This window comes from Dasypus novemcinctus, chromosome 8, assembly GCF_030445035.2.
Source record: "Dasypus novemcinctus isolate mDasNov1 chromosome 8, mDasNov1.1.hap2, whole genome shotgun sequence".
In the NCBI taxonomy this organism is placed as follows: domain Eukaryota; kingdom Metazoa; phylum Chordata; class Mammalia; order Cingulata; family Dasypodidae; genus Dasypus; species Dasypus novemcinctus.
This window is the reverse complement of record NC_080680.1, coordinates 8,806,054-8,832,793: the sequence shown is the minus strand read 5'-3', so window position 1 is coordinate 8,832,793 and position 26,740 is coordinate 8,806,054. Positions and strand designations below refer to the sequence as shown.

At 47.0% G+C, this 26,740-nt stretch overlaps 1 protein-coding gene across 7 annotated transcripts in view; it reads left to right on the top strand.

Annotated features, from left to right (window-relative positions):
• Positions 1–26,740, top strand: part of SYK (spleen associated tyrosine kinase) — a 120,948-nt gene that overhangs the window by 76,809 nt on the left and 17,399 nt on the right. For 5 of the 7 annotated variants that reach the window (XM_058301432.2, XM_004450897.5, XM_071216576.1 and 2 more), the window contains exons 4-8: positions 10,814–10,952; positions 13,622–13,703; positions 14,072–14,121; positions 16,379–16,447; positions 24,835–24,922. In XM_058301432.2, coding sequence (XP_058157415.1) covers positions 10,814–10,952; positions 13,622–13,703; positions 14,072–14,121; positions 16,379–16,447; positions 24,835–24,922 — 428 coding nt within the window. The remainder of the gene's footprint in view (positions 1–10,813; positions 10,953–13,621; positions 13,704–14,071; positions 14,122–16,378; positions 16,448–24,834; positions 24,923–26,740) is intronic. The other 2 variants (XM_071216577.1, XM_058301433.2) reach the window with 1 other exon arrangement.

Sequence of the window (26,740 nt, the reverse complement as noted above, 5' to 3'; positions counted from 1 at the left end):
TGCCCTGTGTTCCATCTACGTTATTCTCCCTCCCTCTCCCCCCAGAACCTAGGGTAACCACTATGTTTCCATTTTCGAAGAATAAGGTTCATAGTTAAATGCAGTAATATTGAAGGCTTGACATATTGGCCTGTTTTCTTTTATTAGGCACTGCCCATGTTCTCAAGAGATTCTTGCCCCTCTAATTGAGAACACAGCAGGACTCCCCAGGATGAGAGTTTAACATTTTTTGTTTATTGTGTGGGTCTCCACCCACTGAGGTAACAGACTATGACAAGATGAACTCTTTCATATTCCATAGAGGCATGCTCCCGGTGCACTCTTTCCCACATATCTCACCACCACCAACGCCCTGCACCAGTCACCCTTCCCTTCCCTATTTTCCAAAAGAACATTCCCATCATTTGTAGTTTTAACCTAAAAATCCCCAGAGTTCACCTGCTTTTCCTCCAACCCTCTCCCCAGTTCCATGGATACTCTAACCCAAGCCCCACCCTACTCTCCCTCACATTCCTGCACCATTGGACCCAATCACATCCCTGCACCATGATCACCCCCTTCTACTGCCCTACCACCCCCATGCACCTTATCATAGATTTTGCCCATATTGAGCATCAGCTCACCACCCTCTACTCCCTTTCTGTCTCCCAGTAACTTATCTTCCAGACTATCTCTGATATGCTTAGGTCATATCAGTGAGATCATGCAATATCTGTCCTTTAGTGACTAGCTTACTTCATTCAACATAAGATCTTCAAGATTCATCCATATTGTCCCATGTGTTAATACTGCATTCCTTCTTACAGCTGAGCAATATGCCATTGTATGTATATACCCAATTTGCTTATCCATTCATCTGTTGATGGACACTTGGGTTGCTTCCAACTTTTGTCATTAGTGAATAATGCCACTGTGAACATTGGTGTGCATATATCTGTTCATGTCCCTACTTTCAGTTCCTCTGGGTATGTGCCCAAAAGTAGGGTTGCTGGATTGTATGGCAGTTCTGTAGTTAGCTTCCTGAGGAATCGCCAAACTGTCCTCCACAATGGCTGCACCATTCTCCATTCCCACCAGCAGTGCGGGATAAGTGTCTCTTTCCTCCACTTGTAGTCCTTTGTTTTTTCAATAGCCACCAGTCTAATGGGTGTAAAATAATATTTCATTATAGTTTTGATTTGCATTTCCCTAGGCTAGTGATGGTGAACATCTTTTCATGTGCTATTTGTTGTTTGTATTTCTTCTTCGGAGAAGCATCTATCCAAATCCCTTGCCCATTTTTTTAAGTGGGTTGTCCTTTTATTTTCGAGATGTAGAATTTCTTTATATATGCTGGATATTAACCACTTACCAGATAAGTGGACTGCTTTTTCACTTTCTTGACAAACTCCTTTGAAGCGTAAAAGTTTTTAATTTTGAGGAGGTCCCATTTATCTATTTTTTTCTTTTGTTGCTCACATTTTAGTGTAAAAGTCTATGAAACCATTTCCTACCACAAGATCTCATAGATGCTTCCCTACACTATCTTCTAGGACCTTTATGGTCTCAGCTCTTTTATTTAAGTCTTTGATTCATCTTGAGTAAGTTTTTGTGTAGAGTGTGAGATGGTGATCCTCTTTCATTCCTTTGGATATGGTTATCCAGTTTTCCAAGCACCATTTGTTGAACAGGCTATTCTGTCCCAGTTGAGTTGCCTTTTGGCCTTGTCAAATATCAGTTGACTGTATATACAAGGATCTATATCAGAAATCTCAGTTCAGTTCCATTGGTCAGTATGTCTTTCCTTGTGCCAATACCATGAAGTTTTGTCCACTGTCCCTTTGTAGTTTGCTTTAAAGTCAGGTAGCATGGTTCCTCCAGTTTTGTTTTGTTTTTTCAGTTTGTTTCTGGCTATTCAGGGCATCTTGCCCTTACAAAAAAATTTCCTAATTAGCTTTTCCAGTTCAGTAAAAAAATGCTGTTGTGATTTTTATTGGGATTGCCTTAAATCTGTAAATCAATTTGGGTAGGACAGATGGACATCTTAATGATGCAATCCATGAACATGGAATATTCTTCAATTTATTTAGGTCTTCTTTGATTTCCTTTAAAAATGTTGGGTATGCACCTTTTTGCGTATACCTGGGGACCGGAAGATTCAGTGACTCTGGTTTTCTAATAAAAAGGACTGTGTCCACTCAGAATTGGGGCTTTCCAAATCAGAGCCATGTGTTCTTGTCCAGAAGCGGGCATGTGTGGACCTGGCTTGGGGATACCAGATGACACACCTGTCACCCTTGAATCTTAGAATAATGCCTTCCTCTTATACCCTACACCTTCTCCTCTTCTTTCTGCCCAGCCATGTGGACTGGATGTCGGTGAAGCCTTCAATTTAGAAATATGTATTAGTAGTCCTTTCCAGTGGAAGTGTGACTCTCAGGATAAGGTAGCCTTGAAATATTTTTATTTACAATGTGGCACATTCCTCAGATAAACTGAAATTGTTTGTAAGACTACGCACTTGGATTCCTCATCATCAAGGAACCAAGGTAAACTAGGATAAAGATGGAGAGTGCATGCAGTACGTTTAGGTAGCTGGATTCCACAGCACATGCTCAAGGTCCAGAGGAAATGATGTGGAACAGTGATTCCCAGACCTTCAGGTGTGAGGTGTGTGCAGTCGCCTGTGGAGCTGGCTGAAGCACAGATCACTGGGTGCCATCCCCTGAGGTTTTTACTTGGTATTTCTGGGTTAAGGCTCAAGAGTGTGCATTTCTGAAAGGTTCCCAAATGGTGTCCTGCCTCTGGTCTGGGGACCACATGAGAGCCTGTTGCAGATGCCTGTTAGCTACCTGGTGAGGTTAAGAGCAGCAGTAAGTTCAGATTGTTGTAGGTCGTTGGTGAATCTGTAACCTTATATGCAATTGGGAATGTTGCTTCAGCTCGCCAAATACTGTAGTGTCTGACTAGCTGAGATGTATTTAATCTAAAAACTGCTTCTATTTATAGATTACTTCAGTGAGTTAGTAACAAAACCCAGGCTATGAAGTTAGACAAGCCCAGCCATCTAATAGCTTTGTGATTTAGTCAACTCAACTCATCTCTGTGAACCTCAGTTTACTAAATAACAAAATGGGGGAATATATTTTATCTGATGGTTATAGAGATGAACAAAGTTATGTGTATAATCCTAAGCCTTTGGTTCTCATGCATCTATATTGCTTACATTGTGGATTCATGTTTTTCATGAGTTCTAGAAAAGAACCAGCTATTTTTCTCTTCAAATACTACTCTCTTCTACTCTTCCTTCATAGGCTATTAGTAAACCTATGTTAGACCTTCTCGATTTGTCCTCTGTATTTTTCTCTTATTTTTCATTGCCTTTTCTCTGTGTGCAGCATCATGGGTAATATCTTTGCCTTCCTATTCATTAATTTTCTTTTTTAACTGTCTAATCTGCTATTAAATTTATCACCTGATTTTTTTCGCCAATTGCTTTTTCAAAAATGTCTAGAGGTTCTATTTGTGTCTATATCTGTTTGTTTTCAAATCTTGCGGGGCATTTTTAAATCTCTATTGTTTGCCAATTTTTGTGATTCCATCTTTGATTCTTTAACATTTCAGACTTAGTTGCTTTATATTCCATATCTGATTATTCCCTCCTTCCCCCTTCTTTCTCATAACACGTATTTCTTCCTGATTTTGGTGCTCTTTCTGAGCTTGTATTTGATTGAGATGCACAGTGGGGCTCCCGAGTTTGCTGCTTTCCCCAGAATTGAAGAGGACTCTTCTGCACAAGCGCCTGCTTTCATGTGCGCATGTCAGATTCAGGTTCCATCTTGCTGCTGATACTGGTATTTGCCCTTGGGCCAAACCCACCTTTTATGCACTTATTTGTGTTTGGCAGACGTAAGCTTCAGGTACCACAGGAAAGCTAAGTTCAGTCAACAGTCTCATGTACTGCCATCATTGATCAAAGCATGGCCTTTCATTTGACAGGCGTGGTGCTGAGGTCAGAGGTCAACAGCAAGGGTCATGACCTGTTGAAGTAAAAAGTTGTAACAGATTTGTGTGCTGATGCCAACATCAGTCCCTTGTAGCTGCTCAGATCTTCTTGACTCTGGAGCACAGGCAGTGGAACCTAGTCGAACCAAAGCAGAAGGGAGAGAGGGGGCGTTTGTGATGAAATATTTCAAAAGGCAGATATCTTTTTTTTTTTTTAAAGAAAGATATCTTTCTTTTTAAAGAAGTTTTAGATTACAAAAAAGTTACATCAAAAATATAGGGGATCTCTTATATTTTTTTAATGTAACATTTAAAAAAATAGAGAGAGGAAAAAAAAAATAAAGAAGTATCAGAACTCCCCCTCCCCCCAAAAAAATATATAGGGGATTCTCATATACCCCACCTCTCCCTCTCTCACATTTTCCCCTATTAATAACATCTTACATTTGTGTGATACGTTTGTTACAATTGATGAACAAATATTGAAGCAGTGCTACTAACCAAGGTCTCTGGTTTACGTTATGGTTTACACTTTGCACTGTTCAATTTTGTAGGCTTTGACGAAGTGTATAATGGTCTGTATCCATCATTGCACTATCATGCGGAACAATTCCAGTGCCGTAAAAAATGCCCCCACGCTCCACCTATTCTTCCCTCCTCCTCCCCGCAGAACCTCTGGTGGCCACTGTCTTTATATCAGTGTTAAAGTTCTTCTGTTACTGCAATCATAGTAAGTCTACTTTAGCCCTTGGTTGCATTCCCCTTACATTCGGTTATTTCTGTCTTGAGGATTTGGGGGTGGTGATGCCCACTCTGCTTCAGGTTGAGAGGGGTTTAGATCTTGTGGGACAGATGGAAGGAACTGTTCTGCTTGCAGTTGCAGATACTCTTTGCTTTGGGCATGGGGTTTTTCCATCATCATTAGTTGGTCAGCTGTCCTGGGTGAGTCCAATGACCTGGAGAGTAGGTGCTGGCTACAGCTCTGCTGAAACTCAGGGTTCAGCCAGCATATGAACAGCCAGAAGATGTAAGTCTTTGGGACCATATTTAATGGGATAGTGCTAACTATAGGTTCAAATAAAGGGGACAGAAGAACCACGTGTAGGAAAACTATGAATGCATCCAACTCCGATACACTGTGGGAATGCGTTATTACGTGTTACACGCTAAGGGCCACTGACAGGGTGCTGAAGTCCTGGGGCTGCCTGCCCTGCCATAGGGTCTGGACGTCTCTCGAGCCCTCGGGAACCCCCCTGCTTGATGCTTTGTGTACAGTGGCAGTTAGTGAGATCCCCCTGGGACGTGCACAAGTGTAACCTCTGGAATGACCCCTGACTCACTTTGAAATCTCTTAGCCAGACAACCTCTCTTGTATTCAATGTTCCCTCCTTTGGGTCAAGGTCGTATTCCACACCAAAAGGCAGATTCCTGAAACAGCTTGGCTGGGCCCCATATTTGCACTGGTGCTCTGCACTGATCTTGCTTTCATTGTTTGTATGGAATGCACGCGAGCCTCTGTGTTGCTACGGCGCAGGCAGGCATACCCATAAATGTCATTTGCTTTTGTCTTTCGTGGAGCACTAAATCGCTCCTGACTCGGGGACACGGGCCCCTTATTGACAGCCGCTGTGCCCGTCGCGTCACTCCCACATCCCCTCCTCCTCCTCTGCTCGGTTCTTCTTACGAAGACGCTGTCAGGAGAGGGCTGGCCTGACCCACATGGCAGCCTCTGCCAACCTGCTCCTCTCCAAGGCCCAGCGTCAGCCCTGGAGGGGAGCGGGGAGGTCAGCCAGGGGGACACCTCTGTTTAGCCGTGGGTCCGCCCCAGTCGCAATGGATGCGTAGTACAGGCACCCAGCCTCTCCCAGGACATCTCCCTCCCCTGCACCCAACCCTCCTCCACTCTGTCCCTGGAAAGGAGAAAGCCTCGCGGGCCAGAGTGAGTCCTGGCTGTTGTGTCTGCCATGGGGCTCCCCCACCTCCCAGATCCCCTCCTCCCCATCAGGCAGCAGCGCCCCACATCTTCTCTGATTAAGTAGCCAATAGGTGGTGAGAAGGAGTTCAGCCCTTCCAGGTTTGCCCTGTCCATGCCTGACTGTGGCAAGGTGCTTTGGCGTCTCTGAGATGCAGACTTGCTCATCACACACCCCAGGAATCTCTGGGTACTGGCTTGCTCATCATGCACCCCAATGCTGTCTTCCCTGGGAGGTTTGGGGGATACCTGTGAGAGTAGCCATGTCCCAGGAAGGCCAGTCAGAGCAGCTTCTCAGCACACCTGAGGTCTAGGCACTGAAATCCCACACTTAGTAAGAGCAAATACACAAATCTGTTAGCATGCTCCTCCAAGAGAATCAGTGGGGGGCGGGGGAAATGCGAGGGCGTCCCAAAACCAGCCTGAGACCCTTGGGCCCTGCGAGCAGAAGGCAGCCAAGCCCAGACACAGGAAGACTGGCCCTGCGCCTTCCCGGCTGCACCAGGCTCGGCCTCGGTGGGCTGCCCGGCCGCGGCATGGTCCTGAGAAGCAGGAGCACGCAGCGGGGAGCAGCCGTACTCAGCTCCCAGGCCTGTTTTTCCCAGGCGTCGGATTAAAAATAGCCGGGCCCAGGATCAGCCTGCAGCCAGCAGATACCTCCGAGCCGGGGCCGTTAGTGGCCCGCAGCCTGCTGGGCTCCGCCGCCCCTGGTGCTGGGCCTGTGGGTTTCCCTTCTCTGCCCTTACTTCCTGCCAGCTGCTGCGGTCGCTGCTCAGGCGGTGAGGCTTGGCGGGTCGCTGTGCCTGCCGGCTCTGCGGGGCAGCGGGTTGGCTCTGCCAGGCATTCAAGCTTGGCCACCCATCCCAGTGCCCGGCTGCCCGGCGGGGGTGCCGGCGCGGGAGGCTCCTGCACGACCCCCTCTCTTGGGGAGTCTCAAGGAATGTGTGTCTTTGCAGAAAGAGCTTCTTCAAAAGCTGTTCCCGTCTTGGACCAGCTTGCTTTTTATCCTATTGGATTATGAAATATAAAATATATAAAAATGTATACAACGATATATGGAAAGCTTGATGGATAATGGGGAAACAAACACTGGTATAGATAGCACTCAAGTCAAGAACTAAAATATGACGGGCAGCACCCGAGACCTGGGCCCGTGTCACCCCCCATCCAACCTCCATCCCAGCTAGCGGGTACAACTTTCTCGAATCTTAGGTTTATCGTGTCCTTGCCTTTTTTTTCTTCCTCTTTTATTATTATTTTTTTTTGAGTTTTCCCACCTAATTGTGGAAGACTCTAAATAAAATAATCTCTAAACAAAACCATTTAATTTTGAGTTTTTCAACCTTGTGTCCCTGGAATCAGGGGGGATCTTTTATGAGACTCATCTGTGCTGCTTTCTGTGGCTGTAGTTCCTTCATTTTATTCCTCTGTAGAACCCCACTATGAAAACCCCATGATTTATTTTTTCACTGTCGTCTCTGAACTTTTAGGTTGCTTATAGCTATTGGCGAAGTACTATAAATGTTTGGCATGCTTTCTGGGGTGCAGAGGGCACACATTATGTATACGTGGGAGTGGGATTGCTGATTCACGGGTTGTGTGAATAATTCCAAGTTGTTTTCCAAAGTGATTGAACCAATACATGTACCCAATGGCAGTGTAAGACTACAGTTGCTCCTCATTCTCACCAACACTTAGTATTATTTGTCTTTTTAATTTTTGCCATCCTATAGCATGTGTAATGGTGTTTCATCGTGGTTTTAATTTGCATTTCCCTGATTTCTAAGGAGGTTGCTTGCACCATCTCCTCCTTTCTCCCTGGGACATCTTTAGTCCTCTGTCTGAGCTTTAATGCGAAAAAGCCAGTCCAGGTCTAAGGAAAGATGGACTCGTAGAGACTGGGCATGAATTAAGGAAAAAGAGAGTTCATATTCCTGTTATCTCCCTCACCTTCAGATAGCAAAGGTGACGGAGGGGAAGGACTTAAATCAAGAACAGTGACTTTTTAGTATGGCCTGTGGACATTAATTTCATTCTCTCAAGGTCAACTTTTATATGCCTTTGTTGTTAACACTTTGGTACTGTAGAGCTCTTTATCCTTGTAAACTATCCTATGGGTTCCCCGTTAATGCCTTGTAAAATAAACGAAGTCCCACGTTGTAAAATAGTTTCTCTCTGACTCAGTTCTCCCTCCTATGAATATACGTTTTCCCTTCTCTGTGTTAATCGAGTGTTGAAAAAGGGAGCTCATGCCTCGGGGTGCTGGTGACTTGGTTGTGAGGAGGGGAAGGACTCTTTTCACAGGGTGGCAGGTTTCACAAGTGGCCACCCACAGCGACCTGGGGGCTCCCAGTGTGTGTCTCCACACCCAGCAGCTGCCGAGCAGGGGAAGGAACCTGTCGACTGCACTCCGCCAAGCATGTCGTGCGAAGAAATGTATTTTCAAAGCCGACTTCCAGCCTCACATACCACAGTTCAGCTCTCAAGCCTTGAGTTACCTTTTTTGAGGTCAGTCTACATGACGGGGAAAGGACCATTTGGCCATGTCTGTTTCCAAAGCCTGTCTCTATTAGACACATGTCCATGAATGGCAACCAAGAGGAGGCATCAGAAATTCCCCTGAACGCAGATGTCATGTGGCTTCTTGACACAGTCAAACTCTTCCCCAAATACACTGCCTTCGGCCACACTGCTTAGCATTTGTAAAACTATATGAGAGAGGTTGTAGGTTTACAGAAAAATCATGATGTAAATGTAGAGTTCCCATATACCTCCAATGCCCAATTATTAATGCCTTGCATTAGTGTGGTGCATTGTGGCCATTGATGAAAGAATAATATTAAATCGTACTATTGGCTATAATCCATGGTTGACAGTAGGATTCCCTATTTGTGTTGTTCAGTCCCATGGGTTTTTTTGTGTGTTTTTGTTTGTTTGTTTGTTTTATCCCCTCCCTCCTCCCTTGCAGCTTGCTTGCTGTCTGCTCTCTGCGTCCATTCACTGTGTGCTCTTCTGTGTTTTTTACTTGTCTCCCTTTTTGGATGCATCACCTTGCTGAGTCAGCTCTCCGTGGCACCTGCATGCCGGCAGCTCTTTGCAGCATGTGGGTGAGCTTGCCTTCACAAGGAGGCCCCGGGACATGAACCCAGGGCCTCCCATGTGGTAGACGGGAGCCCAATCGGTTGAGCCTCATCCACTTCCCTAGGCCATTCTCTTTCGATGTAGTTAAAAGAGAATGCCATTTTAGATATTAAGTCTGCCATTTTATTTTTTGTTTTCTTTTTCTTTTTTTTCTGTGTCTTTTCCCTCTGATGAGAAATCTCCTGTCACTACCATTGTATTTCCCCCAATAGACAAACTGCCATCAACCTTTTGCTGCTTTCCAGATTACCTTTTGTAATTCATCTTCTGTATTTTATGTATGGTATGTATTGTTTTGGATTTCTTTGGGTTTGTTCTACTTGAGGTTTACTCAGCTTCTTGTTTCTGAAGGTTTATGTGTTTGGTGAAATTTGACTGCATTCGATGTTGCAAGGTGGGATTGGGAGTTCTAGCTGCCTGCACTTCCCTGCAGGGATGTGGAGAGGTCTCTCCTTACATTTCTACATGTGGCCTTAGCCACTTCCCTCCCATATTTTATTTAAAAATGTTTTATTCTAGTAACACATGTACTAAATTCCCTCTGTAAGCACAAATATTTAACTCAGTGCTATTAATTACAGTCACAAACTGTGCTACCATCATCACCCTCCAATACCAAAACTTTGCCATCATCCCAAATAGAAACTCTGTATACGTTCAGCATGAACCCCCCATTCCCTACCCCCACCCCAGGCCCTGGTAAACCCATCTTCTCACTTCTGAATATATGCATTTGTTCTAATTATGATGAGTGAGCTGGTACAATATTTTTCGGTGTTGGTTTCCTCATTTTGGAAAGCACAGAGGCAGGAGAAGCTTCCTGGGAACTTTATGGTTCCCACTTTCTCAGATGTCGTGATCCAAAGACTTGAGTGGCTGAGAAGGGGAAAGGGGGCTGAGGACAGCGATGAAGTAAAAGCTCAGTGGGTAGGGGAAGTGCTGTCTTCCTGAGCTGTAGCAACTTCCCCAAATCCTACCCTGTTTTCAGGCAGGTCTTCTCGTGCATCCACAGGAAGTCAGAGCCATCCCTCGCAGGCATGGCCAGAGATGTGCTCATATGCCTGTGGTCAGCCTGCCGAGGCCGGGCTGTCCAAACTCGGGTCAGGGTAACGGAGCCTTCGAGGCTGCCCAGCCAACTCTGCCCCTGCGGGCCCCTCCGTCACCCCACAGTGGACGTCATCTTCTCCTCCCAGCGAGGATGTTTCAAACCCTGCCTCCCCTCCTGGCAATGGAGAGAGTGCGAAGTCCCTGCTCCAACCACAGCCAGGAACGTTCCCCATTAAAATGCGCTTCAAACGCCCCCCCACTCTGCACCCCACGCTAGTGGAGCTGGACAGTCCGTGTGCCTGACCCATGCTCAGACCCGGGTCCACCAGGGCTCCCAAGATCTTCTCCACACTGGTCGGGGCACCCTGGAGTGCTGGTATGTGCTCTTTACCCTTGAGCGGGGCTGCTGCCCCGGTGAGCGCAGGAGAGAAGGGGGCTTGCCCAGGCACCCCCAGACCGCTCTGTCTTACCACACGGGGGCCATCCCAGCCTGCGGGTAGTCCCCTGGTGTGGGCTGTCAGCTGGGCCAGCAGAGCCCTTGGGTCCTAGGTCGAGGCTGCCCACCCTTAGCCTGGCCTGGGGCTCTGGGGCAGCAGGGGCGGGCACGCTCGGGTGCCATCCACGAGGGGCACGAGGGCTGCACTGACCCGGCCCCTCCCTGTCCCCCAGGATCAGGGCACGTGACAACGACGGGTCATACGCGCTGTGCCTGCTGCACGAGGGGAAGGTGCTGCACTACCGCATCGACAGAGACAAGACCGGCAAGCTCTCCATCCCCGACGGCAAGAAGTTCGACACCCTTTGGCAGGTACCCGCGGTCGGTCGCCACTGGGCTGGTCCCCTCCTCTCCGGGAAAGTGCAGGAGACGCACGGGGCTGCTGGTCGACCTCAGGCACGACGGGGGCCAGGCTTGGGAGTGCTGCTCCTTGGGCCCCTGCCCCAGACCTGCGGGATAAGGGGGTGCTTTGTCACCTCCAGGGGATCTGTGTGAACCTTGACATTGGAGAGCCCTGGTCTGGGAACCATCACGTCAGGTCACGGCGGTCCCAGGAGGTTCCGGGACTTGTCCGGGCCTCAGATCTCAGCACTACAGGTGGTAAGATGACACCTCTAACCTGAGGCCCTGCTCCAGGAGACCAGGAAACGTCTCCTTCTAGGATACTCTGACTAGGACCCAGATCAATGCCCACACCCTAAAAGGTGGTACAGAGGCGGCTAAGGAGACAATTCTTGGCTCAATGAGAGGCTGAAGCAGACAGAAAATGTCAGGTGCTAGGAGTCTCCTGGTGAACTGAGTCGCTCTTCGTGGAAACTGAGACAATTTGGAAAGTGAGTCGGCACCTCTTGGGCACTGGGCTGCTGTGTTCTAGTCTAAAAAGGGTTTATTCTCGACCCACCCCCTAGTAAACCCCAAGGCAGCCCAAACTGGGGAGTTGTCGAGGCCCTGCCTAGTGCCTAAATACTACTCCTCACTGCTTTTCACCAGCCTGGAGTCAGTAGGAAGAGCTTGTCTTAGTTTTACATCTTCACGTTAGCTGACTCTGAAGGAAATGACGATAGGACTGCAGGTGTCCAGTTAACCAAGCCTCCTAAAAAGCTGTAGTGGGACCCGAGAAGGGGAGAAAACCGATGGGCTTTGCTGCCACCTAGAGCACCAACTCGTGAACGCGAGTGGGTGACAGATGCAATCTGCGGTGTTAAAATGCCCACACCAAGGCCCAGCTGGGAACCCTGGCAAGGAGGGACGGAACCCTGAATCCCATCTTTCAACAGGCGGTCCTCGTTACCTTTAAAGTGACTACCCCCTAATGCTTTTTCGTTCCTAATGCTGCTGCTGAAAAAAAAATACTGTTGGTTTTTGTCTTTTTTTAAACACTGGGTATTCTAATATTTAAGCCTATTAGTCATAACATTGACATTGTCTTTTGGTTTTGTGGCTCAGTACCATTTGTCTCATTATTGATCACAGGCTTTGCTTTCTTTAAATGGTATTGATTTGGTAGCGTATTTAATCTTCTGTATGCTAGCGGCCCAGTGTAAATCAAGGAGATTAACAGAGCATGTTACCATCTGATAGGAATTTCACATCAAAACCTCTCACCTAAGAAACCAAGCCTACTACATACTGTTTGATTCTACCTAAACAAAATGTAAATACAAATAAATTCATAGAGATGGAAGAAGATTAGCAGTCCTGTAAGGCAGGGGAAGGATAGAAGGGTTGAGAGGTGACTTCAATGGGGTAGGGTTTTGTTTTGGTTTTTTCGGGGGTGATGAAAATGCTCTAATATTGATTGCAGTGACGGATGCCAAACTCTGCGGTTATACCAAAAGCCATGGCGTGTACACTTCAATGTATTGTATGGTTTAATGAGATTGATTAAAAATCTTTAAGAAGTCTCTTACCAACCTAAAAGAATTATTGCCAGTTTTCTTTTTAAAGGCACCTGGAGTCTTATAGATGGCCCTCGACCCTGCACTCGGAGGCCAAGACCGCATAACTGATGAATGGGCATCTCCTTCTGCCAGTGGCCGTTTTGCCTGGGTGGCAGTTTCGCAAAGTCTCTTTGCTGCCGTCTAAAGGGCCTCTCATTGTTGGAAAGCTCCTCCCAAAGACGCTCTCCTACTTTTAGGGATTCCCGCTCCATATTACAGTATCCGGCCCTAGTTAAGTCTTTCCCGTTACCCATCCCTAGCCATAGCGTTGAGGAAAGTGGCCCCAAGCTGCCTGTGGTATCTTACATCTGTGCCAGGCATGGCTTCATTGTTTTTTCTTATCCGCAACGTCAGCCACCTTATTCCCGCGCACAGACCACCGCTGTTTTGCTGAGAGCTGATAATCGCTGTACTTCTCTATTTTAATATCCTTTTCTTTAGATTGGGGGTCAGAAAAAACCCTTGGACCAAATCTGGCTCCCGGCCTGTTTTTGTGCAGCCCTTAAGAAGAATGGCTTTTACACTCGTGAAAGTGTTGTTTAAAAAAAGAATACGTAGCAGAGACTGTACGTGGCCTGCGAAGGCTAAAGTATCCCCGTGTTTGTGGACTCCAGCCCTGCAGGGAAACCCCTACCTGTACCCCCTTCTTCCCAGTCACCCCTGTGGGGTGGGCTGTCTGGAAGGGGAAGCGTTAAGGAGACCTTTGAATGGGAGTTGGAGAAACAAATACGTTAGAGGCACGCAGTGGGACAGCCTGGGAGCACAGCGCTGCGCTTCACAACTGAAGGCTGCGTGGTGGCCTCATCAGCCGTCAGCGCTGGTCAGATGGGGGAGGGGGGGGCAGGCGGCAAGCAGGGCCACCCCGGAGGGACCCTGGATGGGGAGAGGAGGGCCGGGAGGTGGGGGCGGCTGCCTGAGGGAAGCTGGCCTGGTCGTTCACGCTCGTGCCTTCTCCGTCTCAACGGGAGTCAGCGGAGGAACGCGGAGTTTCTGTTCCCTGCCTCGGTGACTTACTGCACGTCTCGCTCTTTTCTCTTTCAGCTCGTCGAGCACTATTCTTACAAGGCAGACGGTTTGTTAAGAGTTCTCACCGTTGCATGTCAAAAAATTGGCGCAGACAGTGGTGAGTTACGAAGACACTGGAGCCTTGGTTTTCAGAGACTGACGATCACCTGCCTCGCTTTAGAAGCGGCCGGTTGCACATTATATTGGATGAGGCCTTCTTTCTACTGATTGATTTTTAGAAATGATGTCGGATGGCTCTGATGTTATATTTCGTCAATCCAGAAATAGCTGGTGGCTTTAACTTTTTAAAGAACTAATTTGTTTTAATGGCATAAGTGAGAAAATTGGAAAGAAGATGGAAAGAACTGTGTGCAGACTGCATAGACTTTGACCTAGTAATATCTCAGTCATGTTGGCTGATCTGTGGGGTGGGGTGGGGGTGGTTTTATTGATATCGTAGTAATCATCCGTGCTTTTTCCAACCAGGAAATATTAATTTTGGGCCTCGTCCACCCCTTCCAAGTTCCCATCCTGTGGTAAGTGTTGTGAGAAATACCACTGAAGGTGAAGCAATTGTAACTTGGTACAAATGGAAAGCATGTTTTTTCCTAATGGAGAGTAGTGGTAATAAGTGTTTTGATCACACTTCCAAACATATCATTTTTTTTTCTTTTTCTGTACCAGGGCTGGGGATTGAACCCGGGACCTCGTATGTGGGAAGCTGGTGCTCAACCACTGAGCCGCATCCGCTCCCCTGAGTTGTTGTTGTTCTTGTTTTGCTTGTTGTTTGTCCTTGGTCTTTTTTAGGAGGCAGGGGGACCTGAACCCAGGGCCTCCCTGCGGGAAGCAGGCACTCAACTCCTTGAGTCACAGCTGCTTCCCATACCCCTTTTTAAACTGGGATTACGAGTGAATCCCCCTGACTCGTCTCAGTTCTCAGCTAGCCAGGTTTTCACGGTCCCTTGGCTATGTTAAGTTTTCCGCATTTCCTAAAATGTTACAAAATGTCCACGAAAGCCCGTGTTCAGTTAGAAGGATGCCTCACGTCCGGTTTGAGAGATGGTGGCATATTGCTCGGGTGCGGCCGTGACCCAGCTCGGCTGGCACGTGGGCTGGATCCGCACGGTCGTTATGCACCGCTGAGCCAAGGTGTCTGCTGGCTCCTCTGGTCCAGTCAACTGAGCTGTGAGCAGAGAACTTTCTGGGTGACTCGGCTTGGCTGAAGCTTAGGCAGGAAGACCTGGCCCCGGACTAGGTAAAGCCAGGGGCGCGTGGTGGGATCCCAGACGAGAGAAGTCCCAGAGGCAGAAGGAGTCAGAGGAGAGGGGCCAGTACCGCCTCCCCACGCACGTGCTGAGGAGCACGTGGCCTGCCCATGCGTCACCATGTGGCCCTGCCGGATGCCCGGGTGACGGCAAGAGAGGGCACTGCCGATCTCCCCCTCCAGGCTCTTCCTCCTCCAGGCTCTCCTCCCTCCAGGCTCTCCCTCCTCCAGGCTCTCCTCCCTCCAGGCTCTCCTCCCTCCAGGCTCTCCCCCCTCCAGGCTCTCCCTCCTTCAGGCTCTCCCCCCTCCAGGCTCTCCTCCTCCAGGCTCTCCCCCCTCCAGGCTCTCCCCCTCCAGGCTCTTCCCCCCTCCAGGCTCTCCCCACTCCAGACTCTACCCCTTCAGGCTCTCCCCCCCTCCAGGCTCTCCCCCTCCAGGCTCTCCCTCCTTCAGGCTCTCCCCCCTCCAGGCTCTCCCCCTCCAGGCTCTCCCCCCTCCCCAGGCTCTCCCCCTCCAGGCTCTCCCCCTCCAGGCTCTCCAGAGCTGGCCATGCGGCCGTGCACACTGACGCACAGAGCAGGAATCGCTTTCACGCTCCTCTTCGGAGGACTCCCGTGGGAGGAGGGCAAAAGTTTCCCTGCCAGAGAGCTCTGCCCTCTCTACCTCATTATGACTTTTCACCTGGTAACCCTAAAAACTACGATCTGCAGAAAGTCAAATGCAGGTTCTGCCTCCAGGAGGACTTCCGGTAGCTCAGAAGCCGAGCCCATGCTGAAACAGGAGAGGCTGTCCAGAGCCAGAGCTGAGGTTCTGTCATGGGAACGCAAATTTGCTGAAAGACCAGCGAACTTTGGGAGCAGCATCTAAGCTGTAGCTCCTTCATGGATCACCCTTGTGTTTTCCCATGGCCCTTCCCCAGGCTGGAGCTCTACTGTACATTAAAGTATACCCCATGTGACAGATCCAGTGGCCTTTAAGGTGGATGAGGGCTTAGGGCTTAGAACTCCTAAAAGATTATCTCTAATTAGCCATGCGTCACCCATGGCTTCAAGAAGATGCGTACTTTGGAATAACTTTTTATTGAATGGTAAGATACGTACAGAAAGAAAAAAAAAAAGAATGTACCCTGAGTGTATGACTTGATGACTTTGCAAATACCATGTAACCAGTACCCTGATGGAGAAACAGAATTGAGCAGCCACATTTGCCCTTGGGTTCATGTTGATGATGTATCTTGAGTTTGCAACTCTATCTCTATAAAACACAGTCTGTTTAATGTAACAGCTGTAAACGTGTAGCCTCTAGTGGAAATTTTTCCCGATACATTCCCAGATTCTTCTGATCCCAGGGTAAATCTGTCTTGCAGCATTCCAAATGATCACGTGTCACCCAAAGGAGACCTTATTGGCAAAATCGGGAGGGGGGATTGGCAATGTAATTATAAAAGCGTGTTTGAAATAATGTGTCGTGTAAGGAATCCTTCGTTTTCTGACACATTTCCTCTTCCTCTTTGCCATTGTGGTTTCTAGAGTTGGTCAGCGGGTGGAATAATCTCAAGGATCAAATCCTACTCCTTCCCAAAGCCTGGCCACAGAAAGGTGCTAAAGCCTCTCGTGCTCGCTGGTCCCTAAGTGGTAGGACTTACCTGCACTCAACGCCCATCTCCGCCCATCTCCGCCCGCCGGCCCCTCCGTGTGCGGCTGGCCCTCCCCGGGCCAGGTCCCAGCGCTCTGCTGCTCTGCTGCTCTGCTTCTTGGCCAGAGGGACCCCTCGTTTTGTACGGGACGGTCCTGGGCGGCCCACAGCCCGGGTGCCGTCTGCGCTTTCCGTGTCAGCCCTTCCTCTGCCGCCAATGTCCATTAACGTGAGCGTGCTGTGTCTGTTGCCACGTGAGCTCTGACGTCGCTCCAGTAGAGGGACCACAGGTAGCCACTTCTCCTGTCGGAAAATCTTTGCAGAGGGCGGGCTTCAGACGTTTGGGTTGTCAGAATCACAGGGGATAGCGCTGTGATAACTGATGGCACAAATTTCATTTTCGTGGAAGGTAAGCCAAGGTATTGTGAGGTAATGTACACAGTCTAGTAGTTAGGGCCATTTATTTTATAAATATCAGGTGCCACATCATTCCATTACAGCTGTTGAATTCAAATGCAGAACTTTAGATATAGCACACACAGGAGATGATGGGGTTCGAGGACTAGGAAAACTGATTCTTTTTTTGAGGCAGTAATTTTCATGTGTGCTTTGCTTCCTGGGAAAATAAAAAGAAGTCCTGGTGTCATGACTTCTATTTATTAAGAGTCCCTCCCTCTTGCTCTCCAAAATGAGTACCAGCACACGTTTGGGTTGCTTTCTTTCCTTTCTACTTTTGCCATCAATGTGTAAAATGGGTTCTCTTAATAATTTTTTCCACTTTCACATTAATGTATTCTTTCTCACGCTTTCAACATATAATTGCGCATCAAGTCATGAGACAGGTTCCCTAGATTACCTGTTAGAAGTAACAGAAAATAAAAAGCCTGAAAGGCCTGAGATTTTATTTTGTCATAGTTTTCCAAGCAAACTCAAGATATTCTTAATCTTGGTGACCACAGAACACAGAGATGACTTTAACACCGTTTTTGAGGGGGGAAAATTCTGCCACACCCCCAAGTGGAAAACCGTTTTAGCGTCAGGTGGCTAGAGGAGGCTTTCGGCTATTGGATGCCACACCCCTTAGCAGAGCCGTAGGGAGGGCTCAGAGGGGACGTGCCTGCGGAGTCCAGGTGTCAAGGTGATCTGTTCTTTTTTTTAATTAAAGAAAAAACTTTATATTGCATAAATATTACATAGAAATATAGGGGGTTCCCATATACCTTCCCGTCCCACACTTTCCCACATTAACAACATCCTTCATTCGTGTGATGGATTTGTTACGACTGATGAGCACATCTTGGAGCATTGCCACTAACCGTGGACTATAGTTGACTTTATAGTTTACCCTCTGTCTCGCACAATTTTGTAAGTTGTTACAAGATGTGCAGTGGCCTGTGTCTGTTATTGCAGGGTCATTCAGGACAATTCCAACGTCCCGAGAATGCCCCCATATTATTGCACCTGTTTCTCCCTCCCCCTCCCCTCAGCACCTCCAGTGGCCACTGCCTGCACATCAGTGATAACAGCTCTTCCATTGCTGGGATCACAGCGAGTCTACAGTAGAAGCAGTCAGTCCGTTCTAGCCCATCGTCCATTCCCCAGTCCTGAGGGCTCCGGGATGGTGACCCCCGCTCCGCCTCTGAGTGAGAGGGGCCTTAGAGGCGATCTACTCTTTTTTTTTTTAATTTATCAATCTACTCTTTTTTTAAAATTTATTGATCTACTCTTTTTTTTAAAATTTATCAATCTCTTTTTTTATCAATCTTCTCTTTTTTTAAAATTAATTGATCTACTCTTTTTTTTTTTAATTGATCTGCTCTTTATCGGTCCTTCTTGTCCCCATGGTTCAGCATTTGTTCCAGCCGCCAGGGCCAAGCTGGTGGTCAGAGCTGTGTCTCCTGGACCCTTCTTCGGCAGCGCTGGCCCTCGCCCGGGGCTGCAGGTGCCTTCAGCGCCCCTCCTCAGAGAGGATCCCACTCGGTGCCGCCTGATGGCTTGGCCCATGCCCGTGTCGGTCTTAAGCGTGACGGCGCCTCAGAAAATGAGGCCATTCAAACTGTGTTTTGATTCGGGGTATTTTCCTGTCATTAGCCAAGTCTCCAAAGTCTGAATTCAGTCGCAGTTCAGATGGGCGGCTGGCCACGGTGGCGGCCGAGTCGTGCCGGCGGTCATTGATGTGCCTTCACATAGGGTAGCTCCACGGAGCCGCACTGGACAGGGGTGGGGGGCACGGAGCTGTGTCTTGCACGAGGCTGAGACCGCTCGTCCGCCCGGTCCTCGATCCCCACGTGGGTGGCTATGGTTGCCATGGAGACGGCCCATGAGGACGTGGGCCAACTGGACGCAGCGTCGCTGCAGCCCCAGGTTCCCACCTGATGTTTTTTTCTTCCTTTCTTTTTTGTTCATCTTCTCCATTTTTTAGACCTTGTTCTGTTATGATGTGCCGGGGCCTGGGAGCCAGCCCTCGGCCCCCAGGCCATGTGCCGAGCTGGAGCCGGCACTTCTGCCGTCAATGAGGTGGCAGCGCAGCTCTGGGCTTAGCGCTGTGTCACCCAGGGCCCGGCGGGAAAGCACTATGTAGTTGATGCACGCGCACGTGCACTCACACACGGATATGGAGCTGTGGGTCTGGCTGTGCAGGTTTGATGTTCGCAGGGTGGGCAGTCATGGGCAGTTGGGAACCCCTTAGGCAGGAGCCATTCAGTCTGTCCATCTGCCTAAGCGCTCTTCTGAGGGCTCCCAACTGATTAAGCCAGGCCCACCCAAGATGATCTCCCTAATTACGTCAGCTGATTCAAACGCCCCCTAATCGGTGCTGCACTGAAGAAATTCTGCAGCTGGACTTAAAGTCCCTGATAACTAAGGGTGGTGGTACTAGTTGACTAGTCAGGAAGCACTCACCACAGGCAGAGCTGTCCAGCACTGAAAGAATCCAGAACCCCCAGCCCACCATCATTTCCCCAGCAGCTTTAAGCCAGTTCAAGTCTGATATTAATGCTTTACTCACAGCGACTAAAGAGATAGCTAGAAAATAAGCTTTACTATATCTTTAGACTAAAGGGCAATGTGTCTAAACATAGTTAAAGAAAATCTCAAAGTAAATAGGGCTACATAAAAATAAAGAAATATATATATGGAAAAGAACCATAGCATCGCCAAAAGAGAAATTGCAAACTGGGAATGAGCATTAGTAATAATGACACATATATAAGGTTAATATCTTTAATATATAAAAAGATTCTATAAATCAATAAGAAAATCATCACAAGCTAACAGGCTAATGGGCAGAGTATGTCAACAGGTAATTTATACATAAAAGCAATTATAAATAGCTCTTAAACATAGGGAAAGATGGTCACCTACCTAATGAGAGAAATGCAAATTAAATCTATAGTGCTCTACTATTTCTACCAGTAAAACTGATCCAAATAAAACAGCTTAGTAATGCAGTGTATAGCATGGATGTGGTAAATAAGCACGTTCATACTTTATTCAAGTGCGGCATGACATATTCTCTAAGGAAGACATTTCCCAACATCTATCAAAATTAAAAGTGCGTATTACTCCTTAAATCTGCAACTTTATTTCTAGGTATTTATCATACATATATTTTTGCTTTTATGTGTATATATATGTAAATATTATTCCAATATCCCATAATTGACAAGTTTAAATGCCTATCAGTAAGAAAGAGATGAAGTCAGTTTCAGTGAAATTCATACTGTGGGAGGCTGCTGAGAGACAGACTCTATTTAGATCGATAGCTCAAGGTAGAAGGCTAATCGCAAGAGACAAAGCCATGCTGATACGGTGTAGAATTCCTCTGGAAGAACATTGTTGCCTGTTTGCTTTTCAAACAGTATGCAAAATATCAATATTGAATGTATAAAAGAGCAAGTTACATGATTTAAGCTACAGATTTTAAAAATTTAATTGTTCATTAGAAATATTTCAGGAGAATAAATTCTTAGGTTTTCACAAATAGATGTGAAATTGTCAGTTATTTAACCAATTGTGGGAAAAGGATTGTGGGAATTATGTCAAATAGTGCATCTGTTTAAGTCAGGGGTGATGAATTTGTTAATTTGATCAATATAAATAGTTGATAAGGCACAAAAATGCACTTTAAACTTGCATTAACTCTATCTCAGTTAATGGAAAAATTTTTTGATTGGAAGATGATACATCAGATAATCTGAAATTTCATAATGAAACTCATCTTTTCTTTAGAAATTAGAAGCATTTCTATCCTTTTACAATATAAATGAATTCATGTAAAGAATACAAATATGACTCACCTCCTTTACAACACAACCTACTTCAAGCATTAGTAGTCTTTAAATGAATGATATCCCTTCTTTTATTAGTACTGAGGTTTTTTTCTTTGCTACTCTAAGTACATAAACCTATCTTTTTCTTAAGGAAACTATGCAGAGTTTAAACAGTAGCATTCTTAAAAGCATAAGGACAGATTTTCAGTGTCATATTTCACAAGTATATTCTCTCAGACAAGGAGCCTGGAATGCTTTCCACAATTCCACATTAAGATCCATTTTTCACATTGTATTCCAGAGTACACACTGATGACTGGAATGTTTTAAATTTTATATTTAAATAACCAATTTACTAGGACTCAGAGTGGGGAGAGAGAGAAGAAAGAAAAAGTAATTCTCAAACCATACCTTTTTACTTGGTAATGTCTAAGTGGTGGGCTTGACCATTGAGAAGATGCACTGCCATGTCACAATAAAGGGCCAAATTTTAGACCTGTGCTTCCAAGGAGAGAGAGGACCTCATTTCAAAGATCCAGCACCATGCTCATGAGTTTAAAGCAAGCCTAACATACCCAATAGCCCCAAAAAACTGTTTGCCCTCATCTGTGGTGGTCTCTTTCCCAGAGACCACAGCCCATATCTCATTTATTGCAGCCAGCATGTCTAAAGCAAACTGGCTGTTCTGGCCACTGCAGTGACAAGCTCCATCTGTATTTCTGCTATGGCCTAATTTGAAAATGTCTTTCACGCCGCCTGGGTGTAAAAGTTAAGGTCTGAAAAATGGACATCAGGATGCACGGAAAGTACCCCCAAATCAGGAAACTTGAATTAGTATGTCAGTTTCAGAAGCGCCTTCACTTTTCTCTTTTGTTCACTCCACGCCCCCAGTTCTGAAACACAGGTACTCAAAGAATATTTGTCAAATGTATTTTCTGTGTGCAGGTTAAGCCTGGTCTGTAAGGGATCAGAGATCGTTATCGATAGTCTAACATTTTTTATTATTGTGTAGTGACCTGTTGTTAATTGAATTTATAAAACTTAATTTATCAAAATTAATTTTTTATAATTTATAAAAATTTAGTTTTGTAATTAATTTCTAAAATTTCATGATTTATAAAAACCACAAATGGCTCTTTGGAAAGGTAGAAGCCTTAGCTAGCTAGTGCCATCTAGTGGTGGCCCTTGGGGGTGATTCCTTTTTTGAAGATGAGCCAGAATGGGTTAAAAAGGAACTGGAGTATTTCATTTAAATCTCGTCTCAGAAAAGATATTGTTGATTAGGGTAGAATAAGTAAACAACTACAAAGCAGAGAGAATAATGATAAATAATAATGTGAACCAGCAATTCATTTCCCATTAACATCAAACCTTCATTAAATTTTAAATAATAATCAATACTTTTTAAAAATTATCATTACGCCTTAATCTTTATAAGGTCCTGAAATTCTGGTTTTTAAATTCCTGGGTTTTTTGTTCTGCTGCTGTTGAATGGCACGCCATCAAGTTGCTTTGGGAAGGAGGAAACGTCTTGTGTACCTTCCTCTCCAGACAAAGTAACCACGTCTCTTTCCACGGATACAATGGAAAACAGCTCATTTCTTCCCAAGAACATTCTCCCAGATACAGTGCCATCCTTGTTCCAATCCCTTCAGCCGCCGGAAGGAAGGGGATGGAAGGGGCCAAGGGGCCCGAGAGGGAGAGAGCTGAGCTGGTTTCCTGAGGGGAATGTGAGTGGGGTAGTTGGAGGCTGAGTCCACACAGCTGGAAGTACGGACCCCAGACCCCAGGGGAAGCCCCACGCTGTTTCTTTCTCCAGAAGCCAAGATAGAGTAGGGGTAAACGCCACAGGACCAGGGGGAGTCTGAATCACTCATGTTCAGAGGTTTAGATGCTCTATGCCCAGCAGGACAGTTTCTGACTCCTGATAGCCTAGAATTCTCCTCAGTACTTTTTACAACCTGCCCCTGTTTTAAAAGTCTTCCTCTGAGGGTACGTATGTAAGGTAGTTGCATAAGTCTGTGTGGCTTAATTACAACAAGCCTTCGAGAACTCTTCCCGCTCGGGGGAGCATTCTACAAGGCCGTATCCCAGTGACGATTTCCCGAGTGGGCAGAAGACAGCGGGTTTCAGGTCAAAAGAAGGAATACTGCTCTTCTTGACTGTGGTAGCTGGTGCAGGAACATCCTTTAATTCCATGGGTATTGCTGTCTTGTCTTTGGATCTCAGAAGTTTTCCTGTGGGGAAAATCAAAGGAGTTAAAATGATAGTTCATGCTAACCTGAAAGAGACTTTGTCTTTGTTAATTTGGAAACCATTTCCAATCTGGAGCTTGACTGCAAGAGGAAACTGAGTAGAGAGGGAGGCTGGAAAACTTGGGAATTTTTTGCTTTCTCCTATGAGACAGGAAATGGGGAAATTCTGTTACCCCTGAGAAGTGAAGTCACAGCACCTCCAATAGCCTGTAATCACGTCTAAATTTTTAAGAGGTAGATTATCACTTGGAATCATCCACAACTGCTTCCCTTAACTAGTGTAAAGACTTGAGAGATAACTCATTTTTAAAATCACGTGGGTTTGTGCAGCACAGCTCCCAGTTTTAAGAAGTTATTTTCATTCATTCACTTATTCATTCATCCAACACACTTTCATGGCACTGCTACCTAATGCAGTCGGTAAATGGTTACGCCCCCGGAGCTTATATTCCCTTTTCATTCTTTATGTCTCATAGCTGCTTTTATTAAACAGCTCAGTAAGAATGCTGAGCTAGTCCATGAGAAAACAGGTCCAACGATACCCCATTGACGAGTAAGGCCAGGTGCTTGTTAGCCTCGTGGGAAGGACTTCTGTGCCCTAAGCAGTGCTTCTGTGGCACTCAGTGCACACCGCGGAAGAGGGCAGTCAAGATGATTGGAGACAGATGGCCAAGTGGTGGTAAAGGCGCATCGTGACTTCGCTGTTATATTGTTTCTTTCCCGGCTTGTCATTCCAGTGAGGCAGACGTGGGTCTCGTGTGTACTGCAAGTTATGTGGTTGTGTAATAGTAAGCTTAATGTCTCCTTCTCCTTAAGTTTCTCCAAAATCTGGCTGTATCTCATTTCTCTGTGGCCACTGTTTGGGCATTAATGAGCGAGTGTAAACTCTCCACTCAACTCACACCCAAAGAAAAATGGTTTTGAATCATGGTTTTCCTGGGAACTCCATGTCGGAGCCATAACCTGGCTTTAATTTAGAGGCAGGTAGAGATCAGGAACACTAGAGATGTAGATTTTCAGAAGGGGAAAGTCCGTAGGAACTTCAGGAGTAGATATTTCCTCCGTTATTCTGTGATACAGACTGATAGTAAGCAAAATCAAGAACAGGGAAAGTTGCTGCTAATAATGGCAGCCACGCTTGGTTTCACGGGCATGCCCCAGTGCCTGCTTTGGGTATAAGGGAGAATTATAAGGGTGCCAGGGTTGTTTATTGCCATCAGCATCCTCACCCTCCACCCTGGGGTGGCGGCTATCAGCCTTCTGCCCCCTGGCCTGGACTGCCTGCTGGTATCCACCCACTGTTGCTGGATCACCACAAGATGGAACTGCAGGTGGAAGCTTAGAATGCATAGATGTTTTGGACTTGGGGCGTAGATGGAAACAGCTGGTAGGTATTTAGTGTTCATTTGCAAAATAACTTACAGATACTATAAAATGAAGGTAAAGTGTTAAGGGAAAACAATGGATCCCTGAGGAAGATGAGAATCCTCAGCATCCTTTGTGAAAATGGGATTTGAAAGGACATGTAAAGAGAAAGGGAACTCTTCCTAGAGCTTTGGAGTAAATTCTTCACAACGCCCTCTAAAACCCTGGCGGAGCCCACTGAGTCTACCTGCCAGCGTGAGCCCTATTGGGCCCCACAGGATCCAAGCAGTGGCCCGGAGAATGAGATGAGCCTTGTTTTGTTTTGTTTTCCTGCCCTTCTTCCTTTGCCTTCCATGCATAAATTAAAATGTTATTACTGGAAAATAAAAAGCACTAAGTAGATGGACTCAATGGTGCACCAGTGAAGTAAAATGACTGGCTATCCCTTTTGTGCTGCAGACTTCCCCTGCCCGAGGTAACCGTCCAGAAAGCACGGTGTCGTTCAACCCTTACGAGCCCACAAGAGGATCCTGGACCAGGGAAAGAGGTGAGGGGGCTCTTTTGTTCCCTAGACTTTCACAGCCAGGAGGCACCTCCCGTGGTCACTTGTGAGTGTGTGGAGGGACTCCCAGGTTCGCTCCCCTGCCTGATTGCAGTAGAGCGGTGGTTGGCATTAAGCAGCGTCATCGTCCGGGGCAGGTAGCGTTCATCATGACTATGTGAACCCTGAACTTCTCTTGCCTCGAATGGGTACGTTTCCCACCTACTGAATGGCAGCATCGAAACAGTGGTAAAATGCAAACGTTATGGCTGCCTCTTCAGAACTTCTCCTCTCTTGTAATGCTGATTCTCCTCCAAGCTTAGGTCTCTGTGGAAAACCTGTGCTTGGATGGATAGTACTCTCATTAAGTCTCCACAGAAGGAGGAGTCATGGAGGGCCAGTAAGCACTGAAGCCATGTCTGAGTTGCTGGACTTCTAGACGTGTTTAGGAAACTTTTGCTGATTCTAGAAGGCCAAGGGGATACAGTTCAGTAAGACAACCTCAGGGGACTCGTTAGCCCTCTAGTAGACTTGTTCTTGGAAATGGGGTCTATGGGGTAGCCTCAGGATATTCTCTTATTAATGAATTTGGTCTGATTATCTATTGCTACAAAACACCCCAAAGCACAGTGACTTTAAGCACGAGCTGTCGTTTTGTTTTCTCTCATGGGGTGGTTCTGACTCCTGGTGTCTTGAGGCTGGACTGGGGCAGGAGCTGGAGCAGTGGGGGTGGGCTGGGCATCTCCCTGTCCTCGCTCAGTCACAGGGCGTCCCCAGTCGGTCTCTCCAGGGGTGCCATTTGGGTGGGCTTCCTCACAGCATGGTGGGCTCAGGGCCGCTGGACACCTGACATGGCACCTGAAGGCTTCAAGCATGCGTTTTCCAGCAAACAAGGCAGAAAGAAGTTGCCTAACCTTTCCATAACCTAACCGTAGCAGTCGCATCACACCACTTCTTGGATACTCTGTGACCTGAAATGTTGCAGAGACACCCAGTTCCAACATGAGGTGACGTGGGTTTCACCGTCCAATGGGAGGAGCATCTGAGCATTTTCAGACACAGTTAATAGCTACTACAGACATTTAAGAGAGCTTTTCGGCAAATGTCCCTTTCTTGATGGCTCTGACAGAGAGAGACCCCCCGCCCCCCATTAATGCAAAAGCAGAATCAGAAGTTGAGTAGAAAGAAGCAGATGTGGCTCAAGTGATTGAGCTCCCGCTTACCACATGGGAGGCCCCAGGTTCGGTTCCTCGTGCCTCCTAAAGAAGATGAGCAAGACAGTGAGCTGATGTGATGGGCTGATATGGCAAGCTGACGCAACAAGGTGACACAGCAAAGAAACACAAAGAGGAAAACATGGGAAACGGACTTGGCCCAGTGGTTAGGGCGTCTGTCTACCACATGGGAGGTCCGCGGTTCAAACCCCGGGCCTCCTTGACCCGTGTGGAGCTGGCCCATGCACAGTGCTGATGCGCACAAGGAGTGCCGTGCCGCACAGGGGTGTCCCCCGCGTAGAGGAGCCCCACGCGCAAGGAGTGCACCGGTAAGGAAAGCTGCCCAGTGCGAAAGAAAGTGCAGCCTGCCCAGGAATGGTGCTGCCCACACTTCCCGTGCCGCTGACGACAACAGAAGCGGACAAAGAAACAAGACGCAGCAAATAGACACAGAGAACAGACAACCGGGGGAAGGGGGAATTAGATAAATCTTTAAAAAAACAAAACAAAACAGAGGAAAACACAATGAGAGACACAACAAAGCAGGGAGTGGAGGTGGCTCAAGCAATTGGGTGCCCCCCTCCCAAATTGGAGGTCCCAGGTTTGGTTC